Consider the following 24,098-nt stretch of genomic DNA (forward strand, 5'->3'; position numbering starts at 1 on the left):
AACTCTCCGTTAATTTTATTTAATAACTGTGTATGGGATGGTGAATTTCCTAGCACTCAAGTATATAGTGTAAAGAAATTCAACAACTTTGACTTAAATATAGAGCTTATCAATTTCCTTTCTAGATCTATTCTAAGGGTCAAGTATAGACAGGAGGCTGGAAGAGTGGTAGACCAGTTGACTCTCAGCCAGGAAGCTGCACTGGGTAGGGCTGAGTTAATATATTGGCCCGGTTCCTGTCCTTTGTTAACTCTGCATAAGAGAGAGGCAAATACAACACTGTCACTTTATGTATTGGCAGCGTAGAATACGAGCATCTGGGGACCGGACACTGCTTCTACTGGTCCGTGTCCCTTAGGCCAGAAGACTGCTGGCTGGGGAAAGGTAGAGTGTGTGTCCCCAGTAGTGTCAGATGTGATGCCCAGGGTGCCCTGGCAGAGACTGACTGACAGAGCTGAGACTCACCTGGGTCTGATCCAAATCCTGTATTAGTGCCCACTGTACAGAAGCATCTATGGACAATCCCAGTTTGTTGGGTTTTTTGTTTTGTTTTGTTTGTTTTGTTTTGTTTTGTTTGATTTGGTTTTTTTCAAGACAGGGTTATTCTGTATAGTCCTGGCTGTCCGGGAACTCACTCTGTAGACCAGGCTGGCCTCGAACTCAGAAATCCACCTGCCTCTGCCTCTCAAAGTGCTGGGATTACAGGCGTGTGCCACCACCGCCCGGCTCAGTTGTTTTATTTGGGAGAATTAGTGTTCATAGTCACAGATATTCAGAAAAACCACAAGGTTAAATGCTCAACTGTTAGAAAATAAAATGCAATATCTTACATATCCAGTTTATTTCATAATTAGGGTGATGGTGGCATGTGCCTTTAATCCCAGGACTTGGAAGGCAGAAGCAGGCAGATCTCTGAGTTTGAGCCCAGCCTGGTCTTCAGTCCAAGTTTCAGACATCCAGGGCTACACAGGAAAACCTCAAGAAAAAAACATGAATATTTTTACAAGTTTGATTGCTTTTTATTGTCAAAGTGTTATTCTTTGAGATTTCATAAGAACATTGCAAGTTAGAATCATACACAGCCCAGCATAAAAGACAAAAGATTTCATTTTAAATAGTTAATTTGGACCTGTAGGAAAAAATATGATTTCCAGGTACTGTGGAATGATTCATTTACTTATTTATCTTTAACTATTTAAACTTTCAAAGAATGTTAGCCTTTTCAGAACCTACGTACCATGGCAGAGTAAACTTGTTTCATGGGCTGAGGCGAGTGCCCTGTGTCTAGTGTTTGGTAAGCTTCCCAGGATACCTAGATATAGAGTAAACCCGTCAGCTGTCACTTCTCTGGGCTTGGTCCCGTGGGATGCTCAGCCTCTGTCCTCCCCAGCTCCCCCTCCGCCCCTGCTGTCCCTGGACTTCATGGGCTCTGCTTCCTTTCCAGCCTTGTCTCTGGCCATGCTGTTCGCCTTCCGAGTCATCTCAACCCTTCTGGTCCACATTATCATCTCCTTGGTCATTTTGGGATTGCTGTGTAAGTATTTCCACTCTTTCTAAAAAAATGGAACGTTTTTCCACAAGGTATAACATGTAAAGATTGGTTGGTTTGGGTTATTTTTTTTTAACTAATTAGGGTCTTAGAAGGTGCCACAGAGTAGGCCCATCCTTTCATATATGAGGAAAATCAGGCTCAGGAAGGACGGTGGGAGTGATTCTGCCCCCTGAAGAAAGTTAATGCCCAACTTATGATTGATTCTATCCCGCTGTGTCACTCGTGAGACCAGCCTGCCAACGAGTGATCCTGGAGCCCATGACCCTGGGCTGCGGATACAGCGCAGTGCTAGAGTCTTGCCAAGTGTGACCCTAGGCTCAATCCCCAGAGCTGCAAACAAACAACAAAACAAAAATGCACTTTACTGGTACTCATATACACTGTGAGGAAGAACTCCAGCTGGCCATGGTGATGCACACTTCTGGTCCCACCAATTGGGAGGCAGAGGCAAGTGGATGAATATCCATGAGTGCAAGGCCAGCCTGGTCTACATAGACGGTTCCAAAGACAGCCAGGGCTATAGAGAGAGACTGCTTCTCAAAACAAACAAACAAACAAACAAACAAACAAAAAAGCTTGGTATGGGAATACAGAATGAAGAAATACAAACTTTCTTTCTACCTTTTTTTAAATTTTATTTTGAAGGATTTATTCTGTGCTACACTTACCCCTTGGGCCTGTGAGAACCCTTGGGTGTCACACAAAGGCTCTGGTGTGGTGCAGGACAAGCCAGAGAAGGAGCAAAAACCAGAGGAACCTGGTGTACTCCTCTTTCCTAACCTATCAAAGGATTGTGACTCTTCCTAGGAGTTTGGGGGAGAGGGTGTCTAGGAGATAGAAACCCTATTTTTCAACTTGTATAGGGCATTTTAATTTCAAATGACCAATATGACCACAATGCTTTATCCACTTAAATGATTGGTTCTGCTCTCAGGCAGCCACACAGGGCCCTGAGTTCCTGTATTAGTCACCTTTCCATCTCTGTGACAAGATACCTTGCAAATAAACCTAAATAAAAAATGTGTTTGGGCTCACAGGTTCAGAGACTTCAATCCATAGACCCTAGACTCCCTTGTTTCTGAGTCTATAATGATATTCTCATGGAAGAAGCATATAATATCCTAACGATTATTGCCTCATGGCCACCAAGAAACAGAAAGTTGGGGTCCTCGTATGCCTCCCAAGAGCACATCTCCAGTAACTCACTTTCTTTGAGCAGATCCTACCTCCTAAAGTTTCTTCTGTCTCTCAATAGTGCCAGCCAGCTGAGGATCTAGCCTTCAACATAAGCTTCTAAGGGGCCATTTCAGTTCTAAATCCGTAACAAGCTCTGTACTGGAGAATGGCCATTGTGACTAGGCTCTACCATCCATCTCCCCGTTCAGGACCAGTAGAGTTACAGTGATGGTTTATAGTCATGGCTTTACATAAATGCAGTGTTTGCAGCCAGTGTCAGTGTATCTTCACTGTGGGACTCACATAACAAGATTTCCATGGGCTATATATGTAAATGACCCACCTCTGTGAGGTTGAAACCAACCTCCAGCCCCCTAGCCCCAGAAGCTGTCACCAGCAGACAGTATGTGAACACTTTAGATTTTAGAGTAAAAGCTGTTCCATCATTCTGTTTGGTGCCATCTCTTCCTGATCATGCTTAGACTCATCCTGTTGGCTTGGTCCCTGTGTCTGCCAAAGACCAGTAAGTAGTTACCCCAGATGGACATATTCTCTGCAGGCTGACCTGGCCTTGCCCAGGTCACCCAGAGATAAGTGATAGGCTACAAAGCTTTGGGGGATTTACGATCCACTGTTTGAACACTGTTACTGGGTCAACTAGAAGTGGCTGGATTTTGAGTGGTTATATTTGTGTATTCGTGTGTGTGTGTGTGTGTGTGTGTGTGTGTGTGTGTCTATGTGTGTGTGTGTGTGTAGGAGGGGAAGGGGTAATCTCAGGACATGCACCAAGTCTGCTGCTGTTGCTTTGTTTTCTAGTCGTCTGCGGTGTCTTATGGTGGCTGTATTATGACTACACCAACGACCTCAGTACAGAATTGGACACAGAAAAGGAGAACATGAAGTGTATGCTGGCCTTCGCCGTCATCGCTACGGTCGTGACAGTAAGCATTCCAAAGCAGCCTTGGGGAGAACTGTTTCCGGAGAGAGCTGAGGTCAAAGGATCTGTAGTGGATAAGAGAGTTAGGGTTTGGGGGGCAGGCAGGTGTGACAGAGACAAACCAAGAAGCTTGGCCATGACATGAATGGCAGAGAAGGCTAAGCAATGTGTGGGGGAAGGAAGGGCAGTGGTTTCCTTAGCCTGGAGACCTATAACTGTTTCTATGCAGAGAGGGGGAAACCCAGCCAAGATGGCATAGCAAGAAGATTTGAGATGTACTCATTGTCTTTATACATCACGTTCTCTTGCCTGTTTGTAAACTATCTCCAAGTGTGTGACGTGAAGAAGGAAAAATAGAAGATTTCTCTTTGACCCTTAAAGAGCCTCAGACTCGCCTTCCCCGACTCCCGCTGGCTCCTTTAGGAAGGTATCAGGCCTCCTTCACTATTATGACTGTGGGATCTCACACACCGACCTGTCCATAGTAGGGGCTCAGTTCGTGATTAGGAATTTATCAATTCAGTTATAATAGAAGCAGTGGATATCCTCAGGGAGAGCTGCTTGATAAGACACTGGTTACAGAGTTGCTTTCCAGCCCTGCCCAGTTCCTCGCAGCTTTGCAGAGGTTCACGCTGACCTCTTTCTCACCAGGTAGTTCACCTGGCCTTGATTTTCATCCTCAGGAAGAGGATAAAACTGACAGTTGAGCTTCTCCGCATCACAAACAAAGCCATCAGCAACTGTCCCTTCCTGCTGTTCCAGCCACTGTGGACATGTGTCACCCTCATTTTCTTCTGGGTCCTCTGGGTGGCTGTGCTGCTGAGCCTGGGAACTGCAGGTAAGCATTACCATTTTAGGGCCGTTAGCCAATTCCTGTGAACACCAAACCTCTTGTGCAGAGGACACCAGAGGTGTCTGTCTGGTGATGACAGAGATGGAGATGGGGCATCTGTCATGGGGAACTCTTTTGTGTTGCTTTGGAGAAACTGGGTTTCATGAGTAAATAAATTCAGTCAGGCTCGAACACTTAGGTAATGCTATAAAATGAACCAAAACTGATAGGAAGACTTCTGTTAAATGTCTTCAAGTCTGGGGTTAGAAAATATATTCAGTGGGTAGAGACCTTCCCTAGCAGGCCTGAAAGCCTGGGGCCAATCCCAGCACATTATAAACAGAGTAAAATGTCACATGCTTATAATCTTAGCATTCCTGAAGTGAGAGCAGGAAAAGTAGAAATTCAAGGTCATCCTTGGCTACCTAGGAAGTTTGGGCCGGCCTTGGCTACATAAAACCTCAGCTCAAAACAAACCAACAAACAACAAAAATGTATCTTTTTAAAAAAGTTTTTTTTTTATTATATCTAAGTACACTGTAGCTGTCTTCAGATGCACAAGAAGAGGGCATCAGATCTCATTACAGTTGGTTGTGAGGGACCATGTTGTTGTTGGGATTTGAACTCAGGACCTTCCAGAGAGCAGTCAGTGCTCTTAACCGCTGAGCCATCTCACCAGTCCCAACAAAAATATATCTTACACACACACACACACACATTAGCTGGAAGAAACAAGTTGCTCAGTGACGTCCGTCCTTTAGTTTTATCTGAAGCCCATCCATCTGTCTGGTAGAACCGGTGTGAGGACTAGCAGTGGTCTGTGAGCCACACCTCCAGTGAGACCATCCTGAGAATGCGTTGACTCCGCTCTTTGATTTGGTGACGGCCCAGTTCACACCCTGTGGCAAGGACGAGCAACAGGTTGCGTTTATGAGCCTGTTACCAGACAGCTCAAAGCAAGGGTAGATGTCAGGTCAACACGGCTGGAGCAATATCCTAATTTGTTATCAAGCATGTCTTCTCCCTTATTTACTCCATACTGTGAGGCAAAATATACACTCCTGCGTAATTCTGTAAGAAAGACCACGGGCTCATGTCACAGAACAACTTCAGTATAGTGGATTCTTAGTGAACTTGGTTCCCCTCCCTCTCTTCCAAAGTTGAATTAATCAGCTTCAGAATTAAGATGCTCACAGGCTCCTTGGAAGCCACAGTCCTTGGGGACACACTTGTCCAGCTTCCGGGATGTGGTAGAAGCAGCCTCTTCTGCTGGAAGTCTCGGAAGGCCTCCAGTGAATGTCCAGTAACCAGCCAGAGAAGAGCCTTGGTCAAGCAGACAGACTGAAGTAATCAGAATGAGCTTTGTCTAGAAAGGAAAGAAGGCGGAAAGAAGGACGGTAAATCACCCAAGATCCCGTGCCTTCACGTCCCACAGCCTCTGCTCTTCCTCACCACTTCATAGTTGGAAGAGCCACACGGGCTCCATCCACTGTGTCTCACTTCAGCCTTTAGGAAAGTGACAGGAAGGAAGATGAGCATCTTTCCTCAGCAGTCACAAGCTGCACTACTACCTACCCCCAATGACCAGATCCAAGGGACATGGAAACACCTATCTGCTAAGGGGGATGGGAAATGCAGTTTCCATTTGGCCAGCCATGCATAGTTAAAAACTTACAGGGTCTATTACCCAGGAGAGTGGATAGTTTTTATTACCGGGGCACTCGAGAGTCTTTCTCTAGTTCAGCGTAGTCTCAGTGCTGTCAGAAGACAGAGCAGTGGCCGTGGAGCACTAAGGGGAGAAACAGACTCTGTGCTGAAAGGCCTGAAAGGCCCTTGGCTAACTCCACAGCAGGTAACTACCTGCACTCTCCTCCTCCAGCACCACAACCCACTTGCAACTGGTCTGCCATTGTCAGATCTTAAACCAGAGAATCACAGATCCAATAAGTCATCCGTTGCTAATTGTGCAGCAAGAACGAGCCAGGGCTCTCTTGACTAGCGTACCACTACCTGCCTCACTTCCTGAACAAGGTACCCGCCCCACTGCGCAAGCGTACCACTACCTTCCAAGGTACACGCCCCTCTGTGCAGCGGACAGGCTGAGAACTGCCAGGATATCAGACCATACAGAAGGAGCAAAACCAGGCTCAGTGCAGCTGAGGAGAGGATCTGGTCTCGGAGAAGAAGGAAAAGACCCGGTCCTGAGAGCTGAGGGTGACATCATGGAGTTACAGCCCTGGCGCTAACTTGGAATTGAGCTCCTAGCTTGGCACCTCATGCCTGCGTGGACCCAAACAAGAGAGCCAACAGCCTCAGCCAACAGGCCCCAGAAAGGCAGGAGGTCATTCTTCCGTCGAAAGCAGCCTTTTCCCCCACTGCCACCCAATGGTGTCAGAACATGGTAGTTTTCTCTTAGCGCAAGAGCTCAGTTGGCGTGGATGAGGGGAACCTACGGGAACGAAAGGAAAACCGAGCGTCTAGAATCGAATGTAGGTCTCCAAGTAAGCTGATCTTTGGCTTCACAGTAGAGCAGGTACCACAAAGAGCTCCCGCCTGTCCTCCGGGCTAGAGCCCGGGATCATGGACTCCCTCCAGCCACATGACCCTCCTTTCTACACACTCAAGAGCTGCCCAAGAGCACAGAGTCCCCCATTGTTCCCCAAGGCCTCTTTATCCAGGATCAGTGGTTTGGCTTTGAGCCAAGCAGGCCAGCAACTGCATCGATTTTTGACTCTAGGAAGGTGTCCCAGCTGCGTCTCTGAGAAGGGTGAGCTTGGGAAAGGATGCTCTCCAGAGGATGCAGGGGGACAGTGCACAGTGCCTCCTTGTGTCATTTAACGTCCTCTCTGGCAGTGATATAAGAGGACAGAGTTTCTCTGCGACCTACACTGAAGTTGTATATGTTGGGGAGAAGGGGTATCCTCAGCAGGTAAATATTTGTGAGTTTTCTTTGGGACTAATGGCTGAATAAGTTAATAATTTAATGTGGGGGTGGGGAGCTGGGGCTCAGTTGTTTAGTGCACTAGTTGCTCTCCCAGAGGTCCTGAGTTCAATTTCCAGCAACCACATGATGGCTTACAACCATCTGTAATGGGATCCGATGCTCTCTTCTGGGACAGCTACAGTATACATAAAATAAGTAAATAATTTTTTTTAAAGAATTCTTTATTTTATGTATATAAGTACCTGTCGCTGTCTTCAGACACACCAGAAGAGGGCATTAGATCCCATTACAGATGGTTGTGAGCCACCATGTGGTTGCTGGGAATTAAACTCAGGACCTTGGGAAGAGCAGCCAATGCTCTTAACTGCTGAGCTATCTCTCTCACCCCAGTAAATAAATCTTTAAAAAAAATTAATTTAGCCAGGCAGTGGTGGCGCACACCTTTAATCCCAGCAGTTGGGAGGCAGAGGCAGGCAGTCAAAGCCAGCCTGGTCTACAGAGTGAGTTTCAGGACAGCCAGGGCTACACAGAGAAACCCTGTCTCCAAAAAAATTTATTATTATCATTATTATTATTATTAATTTAATGTGAAAAATATAGTGACCTTTGGCAGGTCATGCCTTCTCACATAAGCTATTTCAGTGACTTCGTTCATCTGTTAACTAGTTCACAAGATGTGGCTTTGTTGAGGGTCTTCTCAGCAGAGCATATGAACACCGAGCGGTGGTAACATCTATTGGTCCCTTGGGACTTGCCTACTACTTTTTATCCAACAAAATAAAGATGGCTGATGTGGTGCACATCTGTCACTCCAGCACTCTTGAGGCTAAAGCTGGAGATCAGAACTCAAGACCTGGGCTACAAAGAGAGACCCTGTCTTTAAGAACCAGAACTCAAAATAAAACAAGAAGTGAACATTGTAGCTATCTAGCAGGCGCTGCTGATGAATAGAAAAGAGGCCTGATGGTCTGGGTGACCAGGGATCGCTAAGGATCAGTTAGAAGCCCAGAGTGGAGAACAACAGAAAAGGGCCACGGCAGGGGGCGGGGCACCTCCAGGTCCACACCCTGAATGAAAGGGGCAATCACAAAGGTGTGCTTGGAAGGCTCAGACAGGGTTTCCCATCAAAGGATCTGGGATCCAGGCTGCTTCAGATGCCCTGGGAAATTAATTTTCTGTGCTTTTCCCCTTGACATCCATGCAATGGAAAATGATGGGAGGCTGAGCTGGAGGAGAGCTTCGCCTTGCAAATGGGGGACCATGTGCTGTTGCTGTTAGGAATCCGCATCCAGTAGGAATGCCGCACGCTGGCCTGCCTGGCTGTGTGCGTTATGTTTCCCTCTCAGCTGCGCTCGGTGTGCTTGAGAACACAGTATCAGAGAAACGTATCAGCGATCTAGAAGATAATTGAAGTTATTTTCCTGAGCCTGCAGGTGGCCAGGTGACTGACCTTGTTGCAAGAACAGGGTGAGAGAGAGAAGGTAGAGAGACAGCAGTAGCCCTTGCCTTTCAGAAGTGCAGGTCATTTCACTGCTGCAGAGAAAAGCTGTCCCTGCCCATCACTCTGTCCCTCAGTCCAATGTGAGCCGACCTAGAATCCACTACCATTTCCAGACTGTCTAAGAAACTAGGCACTGTCTGTCTGTCTGTCTGTCTGTTTTGAAACAGCGTTTCTCTGTAGCCCTGGCTGTCCTGGAACTTGCTCTGTAAACTGGCCCAGCTTCAAACTCACAGAGATCCACCTCCCTCAGCCTCCTAAGTGCCGGGATTTAAAAGTGTGTGCCACCACTGCCCAACAGAAGCTAGGCATTCTTAGAATTTCTTTCTAGTAGTCTATTTCTTGGATGGTTGTCTACAAATCCCTTGGGCACGTATTCTTAAGTATTTCTTGTGCATTGTTTTCATATTCTCCTTTCTTCCAACAAATACTCATTGTCTGACTATCATGTGCTCAGCTCTGGAGATGTATTCTGTGTGCCTACTGTGTGCTTTGGGTACTTGAAATATTGTGGTAAGTCAATAGTCCTTTCCTATAAGAGGGATATCAGGGGTCGCAGGGTACTCAGTTCTATGGGGGGAAAATGTGTTGTTGTCTTAGTTAAGATGTCTATTGCTGTGATAAAGCACCATGGCCAACAGCAACTTGGGGTGGGAAGGATTTATTTGGCTCACACTTCCAGGCTACAGTCCCTCAGTAAAGGAAGTAAGGACAGGAACTCAAACAGCGCAAGAACCAAGAGGCAGACGCTGATACAGAGGCTGTGGGGGATGCTGCTTACTGGATTGCTCTGGGTAATCGTCTGCTGAACATTGGAGACAATGGAATTTTCCTCTTATTTTCCCTAATTGTTCTGCAACCAGAGCAGAGGCAGAAGCCAGGCCTAGGGTCAGAAGGCCAGAGTCAGTAGGACCCATGGGCCAATTTTCTGGAAAAGCTCCAAGAAAATACACAGAACATGCTAGAAAATGGAGTCTTTAGGGATTGTATCTGCTCCCTTTTGGAAATTGTCCTACTCAGCTGGTCTGTATTCCTTAAGAATCTGTCATTTACAAAGATCAGTGTACCACTATAGACTCTAAAAACTGCTTTAAAACTTGCCAACAACATCAAGGCTATATAGCTTGATGAAATTTATTCAGAGAATTCAGAGTGATCTTAGGAAGTTATCTCAAGATCTTTAATAGAATATTTGGGAATTGGAACAATGTCTCTGCCCCTTCCAGAAGACCCAGGTTCAATTCCTAACACCCAGATGTGACTCATAAGCATCTGTAATTCCAGTTCAAGAGATTTTTAAAATACCTTCTATGGCCTCCATGGCACCAGACATACAAGTGGTACACAGACATAAATGTAGACAAAACCCTCATGCACATAAAATTAAAGTTGAAAAATAGAATATGTCATTTAAAGAATGTCTATCCATCTCTACATTTGTCTACTAATTCAACATTTGCTGTAAGTTAACAATCCCAAAACACAGCCAGTTATGGTGGTGCACACCTTTAGTCCTAGCATTTGGGAGGCAGAGGCAGACAGATTTCTGCATTCGAGGCCAGCCTGGTCTACAAAGTGAGCTCCAGAATAGCCAGGGCTACACAGAGAAACCCTGTCTTGAAAAATACAAAAACAAACAAACACATAGACAGTGTAGCTTTCCTTATTTGGAAGACAGAGAAAAAAATGTATATTAAGTGAGATAGGTAAATGGTTGTAACAATTGGTAAGAGGTAAGCAGAAAATAAAGCAGAGGACAGGGGCATCAAATGCCTGAGGAGACTGGAACTCAGTTTTTAATTTGGCCGTAGGGTTGGGTTAGGGTTAGGGTTGAGTTAGAATTAGGGTTACGGTTGGGTTAGGGTTAGGATTGGGTTAGGGTTAAATAAGACTTTTTTCTAGGTTGAACCAAGACTTGAAAGCATTGGACGGGGCCACAAGACTGACTTAGGAAAGGAAGAATGCTCCAAGTATAAGGCCATAAAGAAGACAGGGTTTGGGGGACAGGAAGGAAGCAGATTCAGCTAGAATGGTGTCATTAATAGACAGATTCATGAAGGCAGTCAGAGAAGAAATGGATCAAATCCTGGGGCCATGAGTCAGGACGTTTGGAGAACAGAGACACGACCCGATGTTCATTTTAACAGTAATAATGCTTGGTGGAGAGATGGTTTTGAATGGCTACCTGGTCTGTGGAGTGCAGTGTGACATGCCGGGTTCCCAGACCACTTTAGAGAGTGTAGCATCTGATGATGTAATAGATGAGAGAGGGAGGCAAAGGTGGTGGCTTTGGGTTGGTTCCCACGTTCTCTCATAGCAGCTGGAAGATGCGATGGGCGTCAACTGAGATGGAGCAGAAAGTTGAGTGTGCATTTCATGAATAGAAATTATTTGGGGGAGTTATTTTTAATAATTATATGGATATTTCTAGTAAGCAATCTGTGAGTCTGAAGTTTAGAAGGAATACATAAACAGAGTCTGGGAGTAGATAGAGAAAGGATTATGCTTTGAGACATTTCAATGTTGTGTTAGGATATCCAGGGCTAGCCAGGCAGTGGTGGCAGCGCACGCCTTTAATTCCAGCACTTGGAAGGCAGAGGCAGGCTGATTTCTGAGTTCAAGGCCAGCTGAGTTTCAGGACAGCTGGAGCTACACAGAGAAACCCTGTCTCGAAAAACCAAAAAAAAATTAAAAAAAGATATCCAGGGCTAGCCGTAGTGGTAGCTGTTCTTTGCAAGTGCTGTATTATCCTGGCTTTTGTTGATTGTATTCTTTCAAGGGCCTTTAGCCACCTAGCAGGTTTAGTCCCTGGGTGTTCTTGTCGTAGTAGTTATTGAGAGTGGCATGAACCTCCATGGTCCTGGGGTGGCAGGCCTCTGATAGGTATCCTTGGGCTGTATAGTTCCAGACCTTCACGTCTGTATGGTTCAGGAGCCTCAGGTCCGGTAGAGGTGGGCAAAGAAGCGGCAGGAGAATGGCGGTCCCCAGGCTGGTCGGGGCAGCTTGGCCTGGCCCAGAGGGCTCAGAGAACCCGGAAGTAGGAGGGGAAAGGGAAGTTTACCTGTATGGTTCAGGAGTCTGAGGAAGGTGGAAGAGAGGTGGAGGGACCTTTCAGTGTTAAGGCCCTGGAAGACCAGAGTGTAGCTCAGTGGTAGAGCACTTGCTTAGATTCACTCTTGAAAAATAAACAAATGGGCTCTGGAGATGAGAAGGGACATCGGGGTGGGTTGAAAGTGAGGGCCAGGGCTAGATGACAGAGGTGGCTTTCTGGGAAAGCGTTTGCAGGGCATCTGAACGCTTCAGTGTCTCAGGCAGGGATGACGATCTCAGCATTGACTTACTACAGTAACATGGAGGTCAGACCATTGGGATTGTTGTAGAGAGGTGAGCACGTTTGATCGGCATCATCTTAACAGGATGGGAGGGAAGCAGTTAGAGGATCTCATATAGACGATGAGTCTGGAGGGATTTAACTATGAAAGAGACAGAACAAGGGAAAGAGTCCAGAGGAGATTTTTTTTTTAATGGAGACAGTTAATAATGGCTCAGGAAAGGGAGTATTTTAATGAGGGCAGGGGATGTAGTGGCAGGGTTGGCCTCAGGCTCGAGGGCAGCTTATCATTGTAAGGGCTGGGGTTAAATTCCAGACATATTGATAAGTATGCTTGGGGAGTTGGCGTGACGTGAGGTCTTCCAATTGCCTCTTTTTTCCTTGAGCAACAGGAAGTGAGGTTGTTGGCCCTGTGGTTGGAGGGGAGATTAGAACTCAGTTGTTTAAAAGATAAGATGAAAACAAATATGGTTATCTGTAAGGATTGTCTGGGGTTCTTTTGCCTCTTCCATTTTTCCTTCTAATAGCTAATGTCCGTCCAAATGCCCGAGGACCGCGTTCAGTGAGTGTTTAATGTCAGGACTGGATCATTTTACCTATGATTCATCTGCAGCTAACCCTGCATCTCACTCGCTGCTCTTAGCCCCTTATCCGTTGATTACACTTGCTAGTATATAGCATTTAGAGTCGTGATGTGATGGAGTCAGAAGAGAGTGAGAAGTCGCTGTTACTACCCTTAAGCGAAGAGTGCAAAAACAGATTTCTAGAAGGTTCCATGGTTTGTGTGTGGTTGGTCAGTCGCCCTGGAGGATCTTGCCTGCATCAACACGGCCCGTCCAGGAGAGGGCAGTCCTGTATGCATAAGCACGCCTGCCCCACCCTCAGGCTCTGGAACACTGACTATGAAGGTGGGTCTGTTCCCTGGCTTTCCCATTCAAGCCCCAGTCCCTGATCCTTTGAGAGATCTGCTTAAAGCAGTGTTTCCTCCCAGGTATGAAGGCATTTTAAACAATCAGAAACAGGGAATAAAGGCAAAACATCCTAAACACCCACAAAGGCATTAAACCATCACTACAACCTACACAGAAATATCTGCTCCAAAATGCCAACAAGTGCATTGTGAAGCTCAACCCTCCTATCTCGATGAACATCTCCAAACAGTTCCGCCGAGACAGAGGCACAAACGACAGACAGCTTCAGGAGATGGAGAGATGGTGTAACAACCTGGGCTTAGATCCCCAGAACCCACATAAAAGCTGGACGTGGACATAAAAGCAAGTTTCTATAATCCCAGCATGCCTTAGGAAAGGGGAGGAGGAGGTGGGCGGAGCGCCAGAAGCTTATTTGCCAATTACCCTGGTTTAGGCAGCCGCAGACAGACTATTTCAAACAAGGTGGAAGGTCAAGGACCAAGGACATGAAGGTTGACTTCTGACTGCCACATGCAAGGCAAGGCACATGTGCCCACACCCACGCACATAAGCACACCCAGTTGCCGGCACACAAGGGGTATGTAGGGAAAATTTGATACTTCAACCCACAGAAATTTGTCAAAAAATAGCCTATGGGTTTTTCTTCTTTGGAAGATGTCAAGTCTTTGAGGGTCAGGTGCATCTTGATTTATCACTTCAGGGCTCCACTTGCTGACTTATCACCAGTGGGACAAGCTAGGAAATGTGTAGCAATGGCCACACAGAGCGGCCAAGAGGAAAAATGGTCTCCTCTTTGCATCCATACTGGCCTTCTGTCTGTCTGAGAAAAATGACACCCATCTCCACTCTACGTAAATATTATGTTTCTCCAAAGCGCAAGTTGCTGTTAGCACTCATGGTCTTGCAAAAAAAAAAAAAAAAAAAAAAAAAAGGAACTGCATGGTTGTTCTCAGGGCCTATGTACTTCAGATGGTTCTCACAGCCTGCTGTATCTAAGGGGCATCGTCATCACGAGGTCATTCCCTTGCTGCTGGGAAATGCTTTTCTGAAACATAGCATCTTTGGAAAAACATAGGCATATTTCTGGGCCTCACCTGAAATGCATCTCCTTCCAAGCCAAATGATCTCGACAGTCAGTAGACCACTGTTGGCTTCTCTCTGTAAAGCAAGCTGCCCCTCTACTTCCCACAGCGGCCATCTTGTTTGACAGAACTTGGGGAGGCGGGGATGGAGACCAGCCTTCATCTGTGGAATCAGTTTTTCTCAGCACTTACTGTCTTCAGCCTTTCCCTTGCTGTGTGAGCTCTATGGTGAAAGGGAAATGAATGAATGGATGAACTGAAAGTCCATGTATAGCTGTGACAAGAGATACAAAAACATGTTTAAATCATAGGCAGGTTGTAGGTTTCACTAAAGATCAAAGTACCCATTTCTTCCTTATAATCATTTACTTGAAAAGCTAATGGGAGAACATTTAGAAATCAAACACAGGTGCGGAGCTGGGCGCTGGTTTACCAGTGTCTGCAGGATTGGTAGATATTTGCAACATCTACCAATATCTTAGGTCAGAGGAGAAAGGAAAGGAAAGTATGCCAACGGTGGACATTATTTAAACACCCTTACTGACCTTAAATTAGCGCAGTATTATGCTCCTGGAGTACAGGATAATGATCATATAAGAACAGCAGTTACAGTAATAACCATCACCCATGGAGGGCTACTCTTGTGCACCAGGCTTTATCTCAGAAACTATCCAGATTATATCACTGTGTGCTCAAACTACCAAGAAGGAAGTAGTACACAGGTAAGACTAAGAGTCTAAGAAGCCATATACTGTGTCCCCGGCTTCTGCAAGAAGGTTAATTAACATTTCGATCTGAACCAAGGAAAGTAGACATTTTACATATGCCAAGAGAGTTTGCTCTTGAAACAAACTGTAAATGGAATCTGTCTGAGTAAAGGAAGATTCTAAAGAGTCTCTTTTATCGACTCTACAGGTTTGTTTTGTTTTGTTTTGTTTGTTTGTTCTATAGTTCAGCCTTGATATTTTGTGTGCTTTTGTCAATGTGACATATTTGGCCCACATCACACAAGATGATGTAACAGAAAATGCACAGGGCAAGGCGTCTTTGTATTGCCCATGAGACATCACTGAAGTTAGACTCTTCAGAACCCATTTTCATGGCTTCAAAGGAGGATGTGTTTTAGGGAGTATGTCAACTCCTAATTCCATGTAGTCATTGTCAATATTGTTTGCACTATTTAAAATCTGTTTGTAGTATATGAACTTAAACTTTGACATCTGCATTTTGCATACTGCCAAAGACCAAGCGGGAAGAAATATGGTTCGTTGAATCATCTTCCAAGATAAGGGAACTATTGGTATAAAGCATGTTTGTATTATAACCTTTAGGTACTGCCCAGGTGATGGAAGGCGGCCAAGTGGAGTATAAGCCTCTGTCAGGCATTCGGTATATGTGGTGGTACCATTTAATTGGCCTCGTCTGGACTAGCGAATTCATCCTTGCATGCCAGCGGATGACTGTAGCAGGAGCAATGGTCGCTTGTTATTTCAACAGGTGAGTCCAGTCTTTTGTCTCTGAGGTTTGTCTGGGTGCTTTGGCTTGTATATGCATCTTGGAAGATATTTGGGAGTTTTTGCTCAATGCTTTAAAAGAGAGTAACAAGAATTAGGAAAGGAAAAAAAAAAGACTATGCTAAAATTTGGCTCACTTATTGATCAGAGAGGAAATAGTCTACTTTAAACCCAAAAATTTCTAGACTCTTTTGCTTAAACTACAAAATGAAGAAAGAAATTAGACAGCAAAGTAATCATATTCTGTAACTGCCCGCAGTTACATCGAACGGGTTACCTGGAAGGGAAGCTGGGGATGTATGGGAAGGCAGCAAAAAAGAGATGGAGACCAAGATAACAAAGTTACCAAGGTCTCAAAGTTTAATGAAGAACTCCCAATATATATAGGCAGGGGGAAAAGACTGGAAGCTTCTCAGCAGAATCAGTTCAGTTGCTCCACAGGTGGCTAGTGTTTCTTAGGACACTGCAGGTCCTTGAAGAACAATAGACTTCACCTTTGTCTGAGCACTTTACCCTAGGTGGAGGGGATTGTGGCTGACACAAGAGTTCCCACTCAAAGGCTGGGAGAGGAACTTCACATGTGGTTGATATCAAGATCCTGCCAGGTGGCATGGCACCTCAATAAGGCTCTCTACAATATTCCCTAGAATTTAAAAACTACCTAAAAGAAAAGCTTGTATTCTCTTATAAATATCCATTCTTATTGACTTCAGACTTTAAATATTATGGATCTATTTTAAATACACTCCAGTAGCCATATCAATGATTTTTATCTTTGTAAAAATCAGAAGGATATTTACTTGGAAAATAATGTTACACCCTAAAGGAACTGCAAACTATAATCCACGTCCTTAGAGTTAAGTACCAGTGAGTTAATTACTTACTTCAGTAGCTATAGCACATTGCCACATGAAAATAACTGAGGACTATTGTTCCTCAACTCCTGCCCCACCCCACTCACCTATACCTGGGCTGCGTGCATCTCTTGGGTATAACTCTCCTTGGATTGTGGCCAGAAGAACAGGCCCAAGACAATGACAGGGTTGCACTGGAACGGGCAGTTTACTCCTGGCAGTGCTGACCCTCCTCCGATCTCTCAGACCAAATGAGCAGATAAACAGGAGCTTTCTGGAGTGAAAAAGCCAAGCAGCTATGATTCATACCTGTTGAGCCGTTGCCTCCGGATGACAAAGTGCACTGTGTGGGCTTTTAATATGGTGGTACCCTTTGGGAACCACATCATTAGGAACTCTGGAGGACTCACAAAGGGGCTGCTGCCCTTGGTTGGCACTGAGAGCCTCCCAGAAGCAGGAAATAAAAGATGCTTCATCTCCTGTAGAGAACAAAGATCTGTCCAGCCAAACTGACCCGCAGGTAACATCTGTCTGAGAGAGAGAGAGTTGGTGTTATCTAGGATAACCAGATCAAAGCATTTCCAGCAAGGGCTTAGATGAGGAGGTCCAGAGGCTCCTGGGCACTGTTCTCATCCCTACCTTCTCTCCACACTCCGTCATTAAAGAATTACACAGGCCATGAGGAATCGACACGCAATGACAGCCAATGAGAACTATCACACTTCGGATGCTAATTTAAAAAAATAAAATAAAACTCAGCTGAATGATGAAAACTGAAGACATGACCAAGCACACTAGGAACAGCTAGCAGGTTTGCTTGTGAGTGTTGGCTGTGTGCAGTCATGCAAATAAGATGAACACAGAAGCAGGAGCGGCAGGATCCAAGTATAAAATGTGCTCTAAGGTCAGCCAGATGGCTCAGCAGGTAAAAGTACTTGCCACGAATGCCAAACGACCTGAGTTTGACCTCCAGAATGCAGGCTAGAAAGAACTGACTTCCAGAAGTTGTCCTCTGACCTCCACAAGGGCACCTCATGCCCTCATGTTTCCCCACACACAGCATACACACAGGCACACAACAATGATAGATACAAATTTACAGAGACAGATTTAAAAATACAAATAAATATAAAACAAAATGTGCTTCCAAAGATGTTAGCTCTTCAACCCCTAGATCCTTCTTCTTCCATAGAGAGAGAAGAGGCTATAACCAGAAGAGGGTCTGATCACGGGGCTGTTGGCACAGCTGAGGCTGTGGCAATGCTATGCACTAAAGCAAGGAGAGCAAAGGGAAGCCCTGGTTAACAAGGATCCCATAACCAAGCCTCCCCACATCCCACAGCTCAGTTCCCAGAGTGATGGCATCCAAGTTGGTCCTCTAAAGAGGAGGCAGGTCCAAGAAGCTTTCTAACCCAAATCAGGTGTCACATGAGAGAGCCCCCAGAAGAACAGACTTCCAGATTCCTATGCCAGCAGTTGGCACTCCCTAGACAACAAGCAAGCTCTCTCCCACAGAGCATCTGTCTTAGTTTGGGTTTTACTGCTGAATGCAGACACCATGTCCAAGGTAGCTCTTATAAAGGATAACATTTCATTGGGGCTGGCTTACAGGTTCAGAGGTTCAGTCCATTATCACCAAGGTGGGAACATGCCAGAGCCCAGGCAGATGTGGGACTGGAGGAGCTGAGAGTTCTGCATCTTCATCCAGAGGCAGACAGGAGAAGACTGGCTTCCAGGCAGCTAGGACGAGGGTCTTAAAGCCCATGCCCACAGTGACACACTTCCTCCAACAAGGCCACACCTCCTAATAGTGCCACTCCCTGGGCCAAGCATATGCAAACCACCACAGCATCCAAATGTGTTTTGAACTGCTTGCTAGTGGTTATTATGCACACAAAGAAAGTGAAAGAGATCAGAAACCAAACAAAAGGAATTTAGGGGAAGGAGAGACAATGCAAGCTGCAAAGGAAGCTGGCAATGGTGCAGGGGATGCACCAATGACATCATCACAGAGAGCAAAGAAATGCTGAACGCTTAGACTAAAGCCCCTCACACAAAAGTGAGCACTGCAAAAGTGAGAAAGACCCTTTGAGAACGAACAATTTCAGAAGTGAGAATCTTCAGCTATGAAGCTGAAGAGCTCTTCCTGGGAGTTGAACAAAAAAAAAGTGGTGTTTGGCTGGTTGGGTGGGTGGGTGGTTGGGCCTGTGGGTGGGTTTGGCATTGTTTGTTTGTTGTTTGTTTGTTTGTTTGTTTTTGAGGCAGGGTCTCATCTAACCCAACCTTCAGGCGTGCTGTGCAGCTGAGGGTCACCTTGAGCCTCTCTGATCCTCCTGCCTCCTCCACTGAAGGTCTGAGATTTCAGGCATACACTACCACATAGAGTTTAATAATAATAATAATAACTAATAATAATAATAATAATGAAAGAATGTCAAAGAAACCTTGGGAGGTGAGGATGTAAGTTAGAAGTTTCCAGAAACTTCTCAAAGGAAAAGAGAAAAGATCAGACAAAGATCAGACAGAGGCTCAAGCATCAGAATCAAATCTGACATTCTGACAGCCGCAGCTCTGAAGGCAGAAAACAGCGGTGGAGGGCTGTCCAAACACGCATGCTCCCTGGTCCCTGACCTCCAGTTCTGAACCGGGTCCCACCCACCGTCGATCAAGGGTCAATGCAGTCACGCTCACACAAAATCCCCAAAGATTTCCCTGGCACATCCTTTCTAGGAAGGATGTTTGCACTGATAGTTCTGAGTAAGCCAGGCAGGAAAGGGAGTTTCAGAACGTGAGCAGTGTGGAGAGAGGAGGCGGGAGTTCGGGGAAAGGTAGCAGTAAGCAAACACTAAAACAAAAAGTGAAGCCTAAAGCAGAGGGAGGGAGGGAGAGAGGAAGGAAGGGAGGGAGGGAGGGAGGGAGGGAGGGAGGGAAGGGCAGACACAAATGCAGATGCAGACACAGACACAGAGAGAGTGTGCATGTGTGTGTGAGATAGAGAGACAGACATGGAGTGCGAAAAGAGAGAGGCGGGGGAACAGATGTGCTTGCGCTTAAATACACTGAGATTTACACTCAGCTGGGTACTGAGTGAAGCCCAAGGGAAGCAGAGCAAATAAAATTTTAAAAAAATGTGTTACGAGTGTGAACTCCAGGAAAACCCCAAAGCTGTTCAGGAAAGGCAATGCAATTGAACGCTGCTACTGGGATCAGCTGGGAACAGTCCTTCCTCACTGTACATTTTATTTACGCACTGATGATATGAGCGTGAAACATTAACTAAAAGATGGGCAGCGTCACGGAGGAGCGGTGAGAAGGTGGGGGCATGTCCGGGAGGAGGCTAGGGAAAGAGACCTGAATCTTCTGTAAGGGACATCTATTATGGAATGTCACAGGAGAGGGTATGGGGGAGGGGAGGCTGGAACTCAGGTCAGCAGGCTTTGCTGCACTGCCGCCGCCTGCCGCGCACCTTTCCCCACTGAGCTGTCTCTCTAGCCCTGTGGTGCAGATTTGTAATCCCAGCATTAGGAAGGTACCAATAGGCAGATCCTTGGGCAGTGTTAGACCCTGAGGCGAAAAACTAAGTTTGGATAGTACCTAAGAAACAACATCCCACCCCTGCTATTCCAGGTTGACCTCTGAACTCCACATGCTCAGAGGAATGGGGGTGGGGGAGATAGGTGGATAGGGGGGAGAAGAAGGAGGAGGAGGAGGAAGAGGAGAGAGGGAGACTCAGGGATGTCCACACCTATAATACAGTTTGTATTTCTTGTGGCATTGGGAAGGTGACCTGAACAGCCATCTCACAGCCACCTCATTCCATCTTACAAGTTTTGCTAGAGAGATACAAGGAACAGACATGGGCTTTGCTGTGGCCATACTGTTTTCTACTGGTTCCCAGCTTTGTTGGAGGCCAGCTGCACTATGCAGCCCAGACTTTATTCAGGGACTACAGCACAGAATTGGCTCTGCATAGTGTTAGAGAGTCTCTCAAGAGCACTAGGCTTGATCTAAGACTGTGGCTCTCAGAGCTCTGAAGTGGCTGGTGTGGTTGTAAAACACTATGTATGTGCCTTGACTTAAAGGTCCTCTCAATCTTCCAGAGACTCCTATCAAAGTTATCACTGGTTACCCAGCATTCCCAACGCGCCTCAAGGTCAATTCTCAAACTATGCTCAGGTCCAGAGATTAGTATTATTTTCAGCTTCAGAGGAAAATAATCAAATCATCGCCCTAGAGGCAGGTTTCTCTGACTGTGAGGGAGACAGAGCTGATAGCTCTAGGCAATTGTGCAGTGAGGAGAAACAGCAGCTAGTGTCCCTGGTGACTATGGAAAAGGGTGGCGACTTCAAAGACACTGCTTAGTCTCTCCTTTGCAGAACTGTCTCTAGATTGACAGCAGGTATTGAGTGACTCTTGGCTTGGGTTAGAAGGACCTTTTTTAAAGTTCCCTCTCTCATCATGTGGTAACCCAGCTTCCAAACCTGTATCCTCCTCCAGCCGAAACCTGCAGAGCCTCGTGACTTGGAAGGGAAGTCAGGGTCCCCCATTCCTCTGTCCCAAATGATTTATCTCACTGCATTGAAACCCCTGCTCAGAAATCTGATACCTAAGCCCAGACTTCAGTACCTGGAGGAGCAGACTCAAGGCCCGTTTACGGTGGCCTGTGAATCATTTCTCTCCGAGGCAGATGGGAAGCAGGTGTCCTCTCCTCATCTCACTCTCTTAAGCATCGCAGTAAGTTCTAAAGCTTATAAATCTCAATGGAAAAGTAAACACTAGGAAAAAGAAAGAGGAGATGGGGAAAATGTGTCAGAATTTCCTGGCCTAGTCTTCCAGTATCAAATCAAAATGACAAAATAGATTTCCAACCCCAAATCCCCCACCACAACCGCCACCCCCACCCCCAGGATCTTCTGGGGCCTCGACTGGCTTCAAATTCCCTGTATAAGGGAGAAAGAAGGACATTAAACTTTTGATCCTCCTGCCTCCACCTCCTCCTGAGTGCTGGAATTATAGACAACACCAGCACTCAGGAGTCATACGTAGCTGGGGACCGAACCCAAGGCTTTGTGCTTGCCAGGCAAGTACTCTACCAGGTGAGCCACCTTGAAACACAGCATCGGGCAGGCAGCCGAGTCCCAGTTCTACCCCAGTCTTGCTGCCGTGTTCTCTTTCTCTCCCTGGATGACTTAAGAGCCAACTGCAGCGGATGCCAACTCTTGAGCCTTTGCTGGCTGTGGGCTCCTCCTCCTCCTCCCTCAGATCCCAGGCCATTGTCAAAACCCTAATTCATCATGACTTAGCAGGCCAGGCCAGTGGTACAGGAATCTTTTCTAAAGAAAGCAAGCTTCTCTTGGCGCCCATGGAGTTGCTTCTGGGAAACCTGGCCTTCTTTTCTAGAATGATGTCCCTGAGAACGCAGGGTCACGCACTGAAGGTCGGCAGAAGGGTGATGTCAGCTCTCCTTTCTTTTCACTTTCAGCTTTGAGGGAGGGAAGTCTGTTCCCATCCTGGTTCTTCTTCCTCGTTCTCGCTCTGTGAAGCTGACTAGCTGCTCGTTCTGAGGAGCTCTGCCATTATGAGTCCAGTAAATGATTCACACCTTAAGGACCGGAGAAGCAATCAGCTGGTTTAAGGGCGCTCAAAGCTGTGTAGAAGCTCAATGGCCCAACTTTGTCTCTTCCCTTTAAAAACCATAGCTCTTGGTTACCTCTGCTGGCCTGGGCCCTGATCATGTGACCCGGAGGACAGCTATCATCGCCAAGCTAATACTGGCAGTAATTACACGTGTCCCTCTGCTGTTTAAACGGTGAACACGTGACATTTAATCTATTGCAAAGGAAAATAATGTCAACAGACAGCCAGAAGGGCAGATGGAAGAACCAAGAACTATAAGAAAGAAACACATGTGTGTATGTGTGTGTGTGTGTGTATGTGTGTATGTGTGTGCGTATGTGTATACACACTATATATATATATATATATATATATATATATATATATATTTAGCTCACTGATAGTTTTTTCTGTTTTGTATTTTTTTTTACACATGAATCCCCCCTCCCCCCAAAAAGTAAATTAGCCCAAGATGTAAGGTAACCTTGGTTACCAAGGAGGATAAAAATCTCGACAAGTACTTACTGCATCGCCCCTTTAAAGGTTGTTGTTGCCCAAGAGGAGCTGAACCAGAGAGAACCTTCTTGTTACTTTTTAAACAGTGAGTTTTAAGTGTTTTTTTTTTCCCTCTGTTCCCAGGAATCAAAATGACCCTCCTGCCCGTCCAATCCTTTCGTCTCTCTTCATACTTTTCTGCTACCATCAAGGAACTGCGGTGAAAGGGTCATTTTTGCTCACTGTGACAAGGATCCCAAGAGTCATTTTCATCTACATTTATAGCATTCTGAAAGAGCAGGTAAGACAACACCCTTGCACCAAAGAGCTGAGGACTGGAAATTTAAGGCTCCCGTGCTGGCCCCACTTGGGCACTCAGACCCCACTTCCCAAGCTCTGCGTTTTGTCCTGGCTGAGGAAGGAGTCGTTGTGTGTTAGCTGGAGTCCTACTAATTAAAACCCTGAGAATGCTGGAACCGCGGTAGAGCAATTTCAGCTAATGTTCGTGTCTTTCTCGTGCTTGTTTGTAAGTTAAATGCATTATGAAGTAGGATAATAGTGCCTCTGTTTTGATGCCAACATACTCCCTGCCTGCTGTGTTTGCAGAGGGTGCCATGGGAAGTGATTGGTGTGAGCCAGGAGAGGAAAGTGTGTGTGTGTGTGTGTGTGTGTGTGTGTGTGTGTGTGTGTACGCGCACGCGTGCGTGCACACTTGTGTGCGTGTATCCATGCTCACACACACTTGAGAGTGGGAAATGAGCAGGCTGACCTACATTTCAGCTCAAAGGACGGAACACTGTAGGGCTTTTGTACTCCGAGTTTTCTCCTCGGGTTTTATTTCCATGCGCATTTAGTTATGAAAGCCAGTGGAAACCAGAACACCAGGAAGACAGCTGTTCTCATGGTGTCTCTAAGCTGCCACACAAGGGAGGCTTGGACTAGCCCCAGCTTTCCCGGACTCACACAATGCTAATCCTTCTCCAACCCATTGCCACCTCGGTTCCCACCTTGGGGTTTGGGATCTGCTCTGAATTTCTCCACCCTGCCTCATTCCGGCCCTCTGGGTATGGTTACAGGACCTTAATAAATGGGGAAGTTTCACGCTGGCTCCCTTGTTCACAATTAATTGTGCTTGTTTTTAAAAACAGAACTCTAAATTAATTGTCAATATTTTAAAGCCCACAATCAAGATTTCAGCCTAGCGTATCAGCGAGGGGCAATGGGTTGAACTGCACATCAGCTTCCTTATTTCACTGTGCTGAGCAACTGACTCTGAAATGTTCTCCTGTGGTTCCTGGCCGAGCCTTGCCTGACTGCACTTTGGAGACTTAAAGA

General features: G+C 46.0%; 1 protein-coding gene across 2 annotated transcripts in view; it reads left to right on the forward strand.

Moving 5' to 3' along the window:
* The window catches only part of Slc44a3 (solute carrier family 44 member 3), a 74,081-nt gene that overhangs the window by 20,937 nt on the left and 29,046 nt on the right, over window positions 1–24,098 (forward strand). For both annotated transcript variants that reach the window (XM_052179330.1, XM_052179329.1), the window contains exons 7-11: window positions 1,445–1,534; window positions 3,545–3,669; window positions 4,317–4,503; window positions 15,616–15,781; window positions 22,908–23,064. In XM_052179330.1, the coding sequence (XP_052035290.1) occupies window positions 1,445–1,534; window positions 3,545–3,669; window positions 4,317–4,503; window positions 15,616–15,781; window positions 22,908–23,064 (725 nt within the window). The remainder of the gene's footprint in view (window positions 1–1,444; window positions 1,535–3,544; window positions 3,670–4,316; window positions 4,504–15,615; window positions 15,782–22,907; window positions 23,065–24,098) is intronic.

The sequence above is a fragment of the Apodemus sylvaticus genome, chromosome 4, assembly GCF_947179515.1.
Source record: "Apodemus sylvaticus chromosome 4, mApoSyl1.1, whole genome shotgun sequence".
NCBI lineage: Eukaryota > Metazoa > Chordata > Mammalia > Rodentia > Muridae > Apodemus > Apodemus sylvaticus.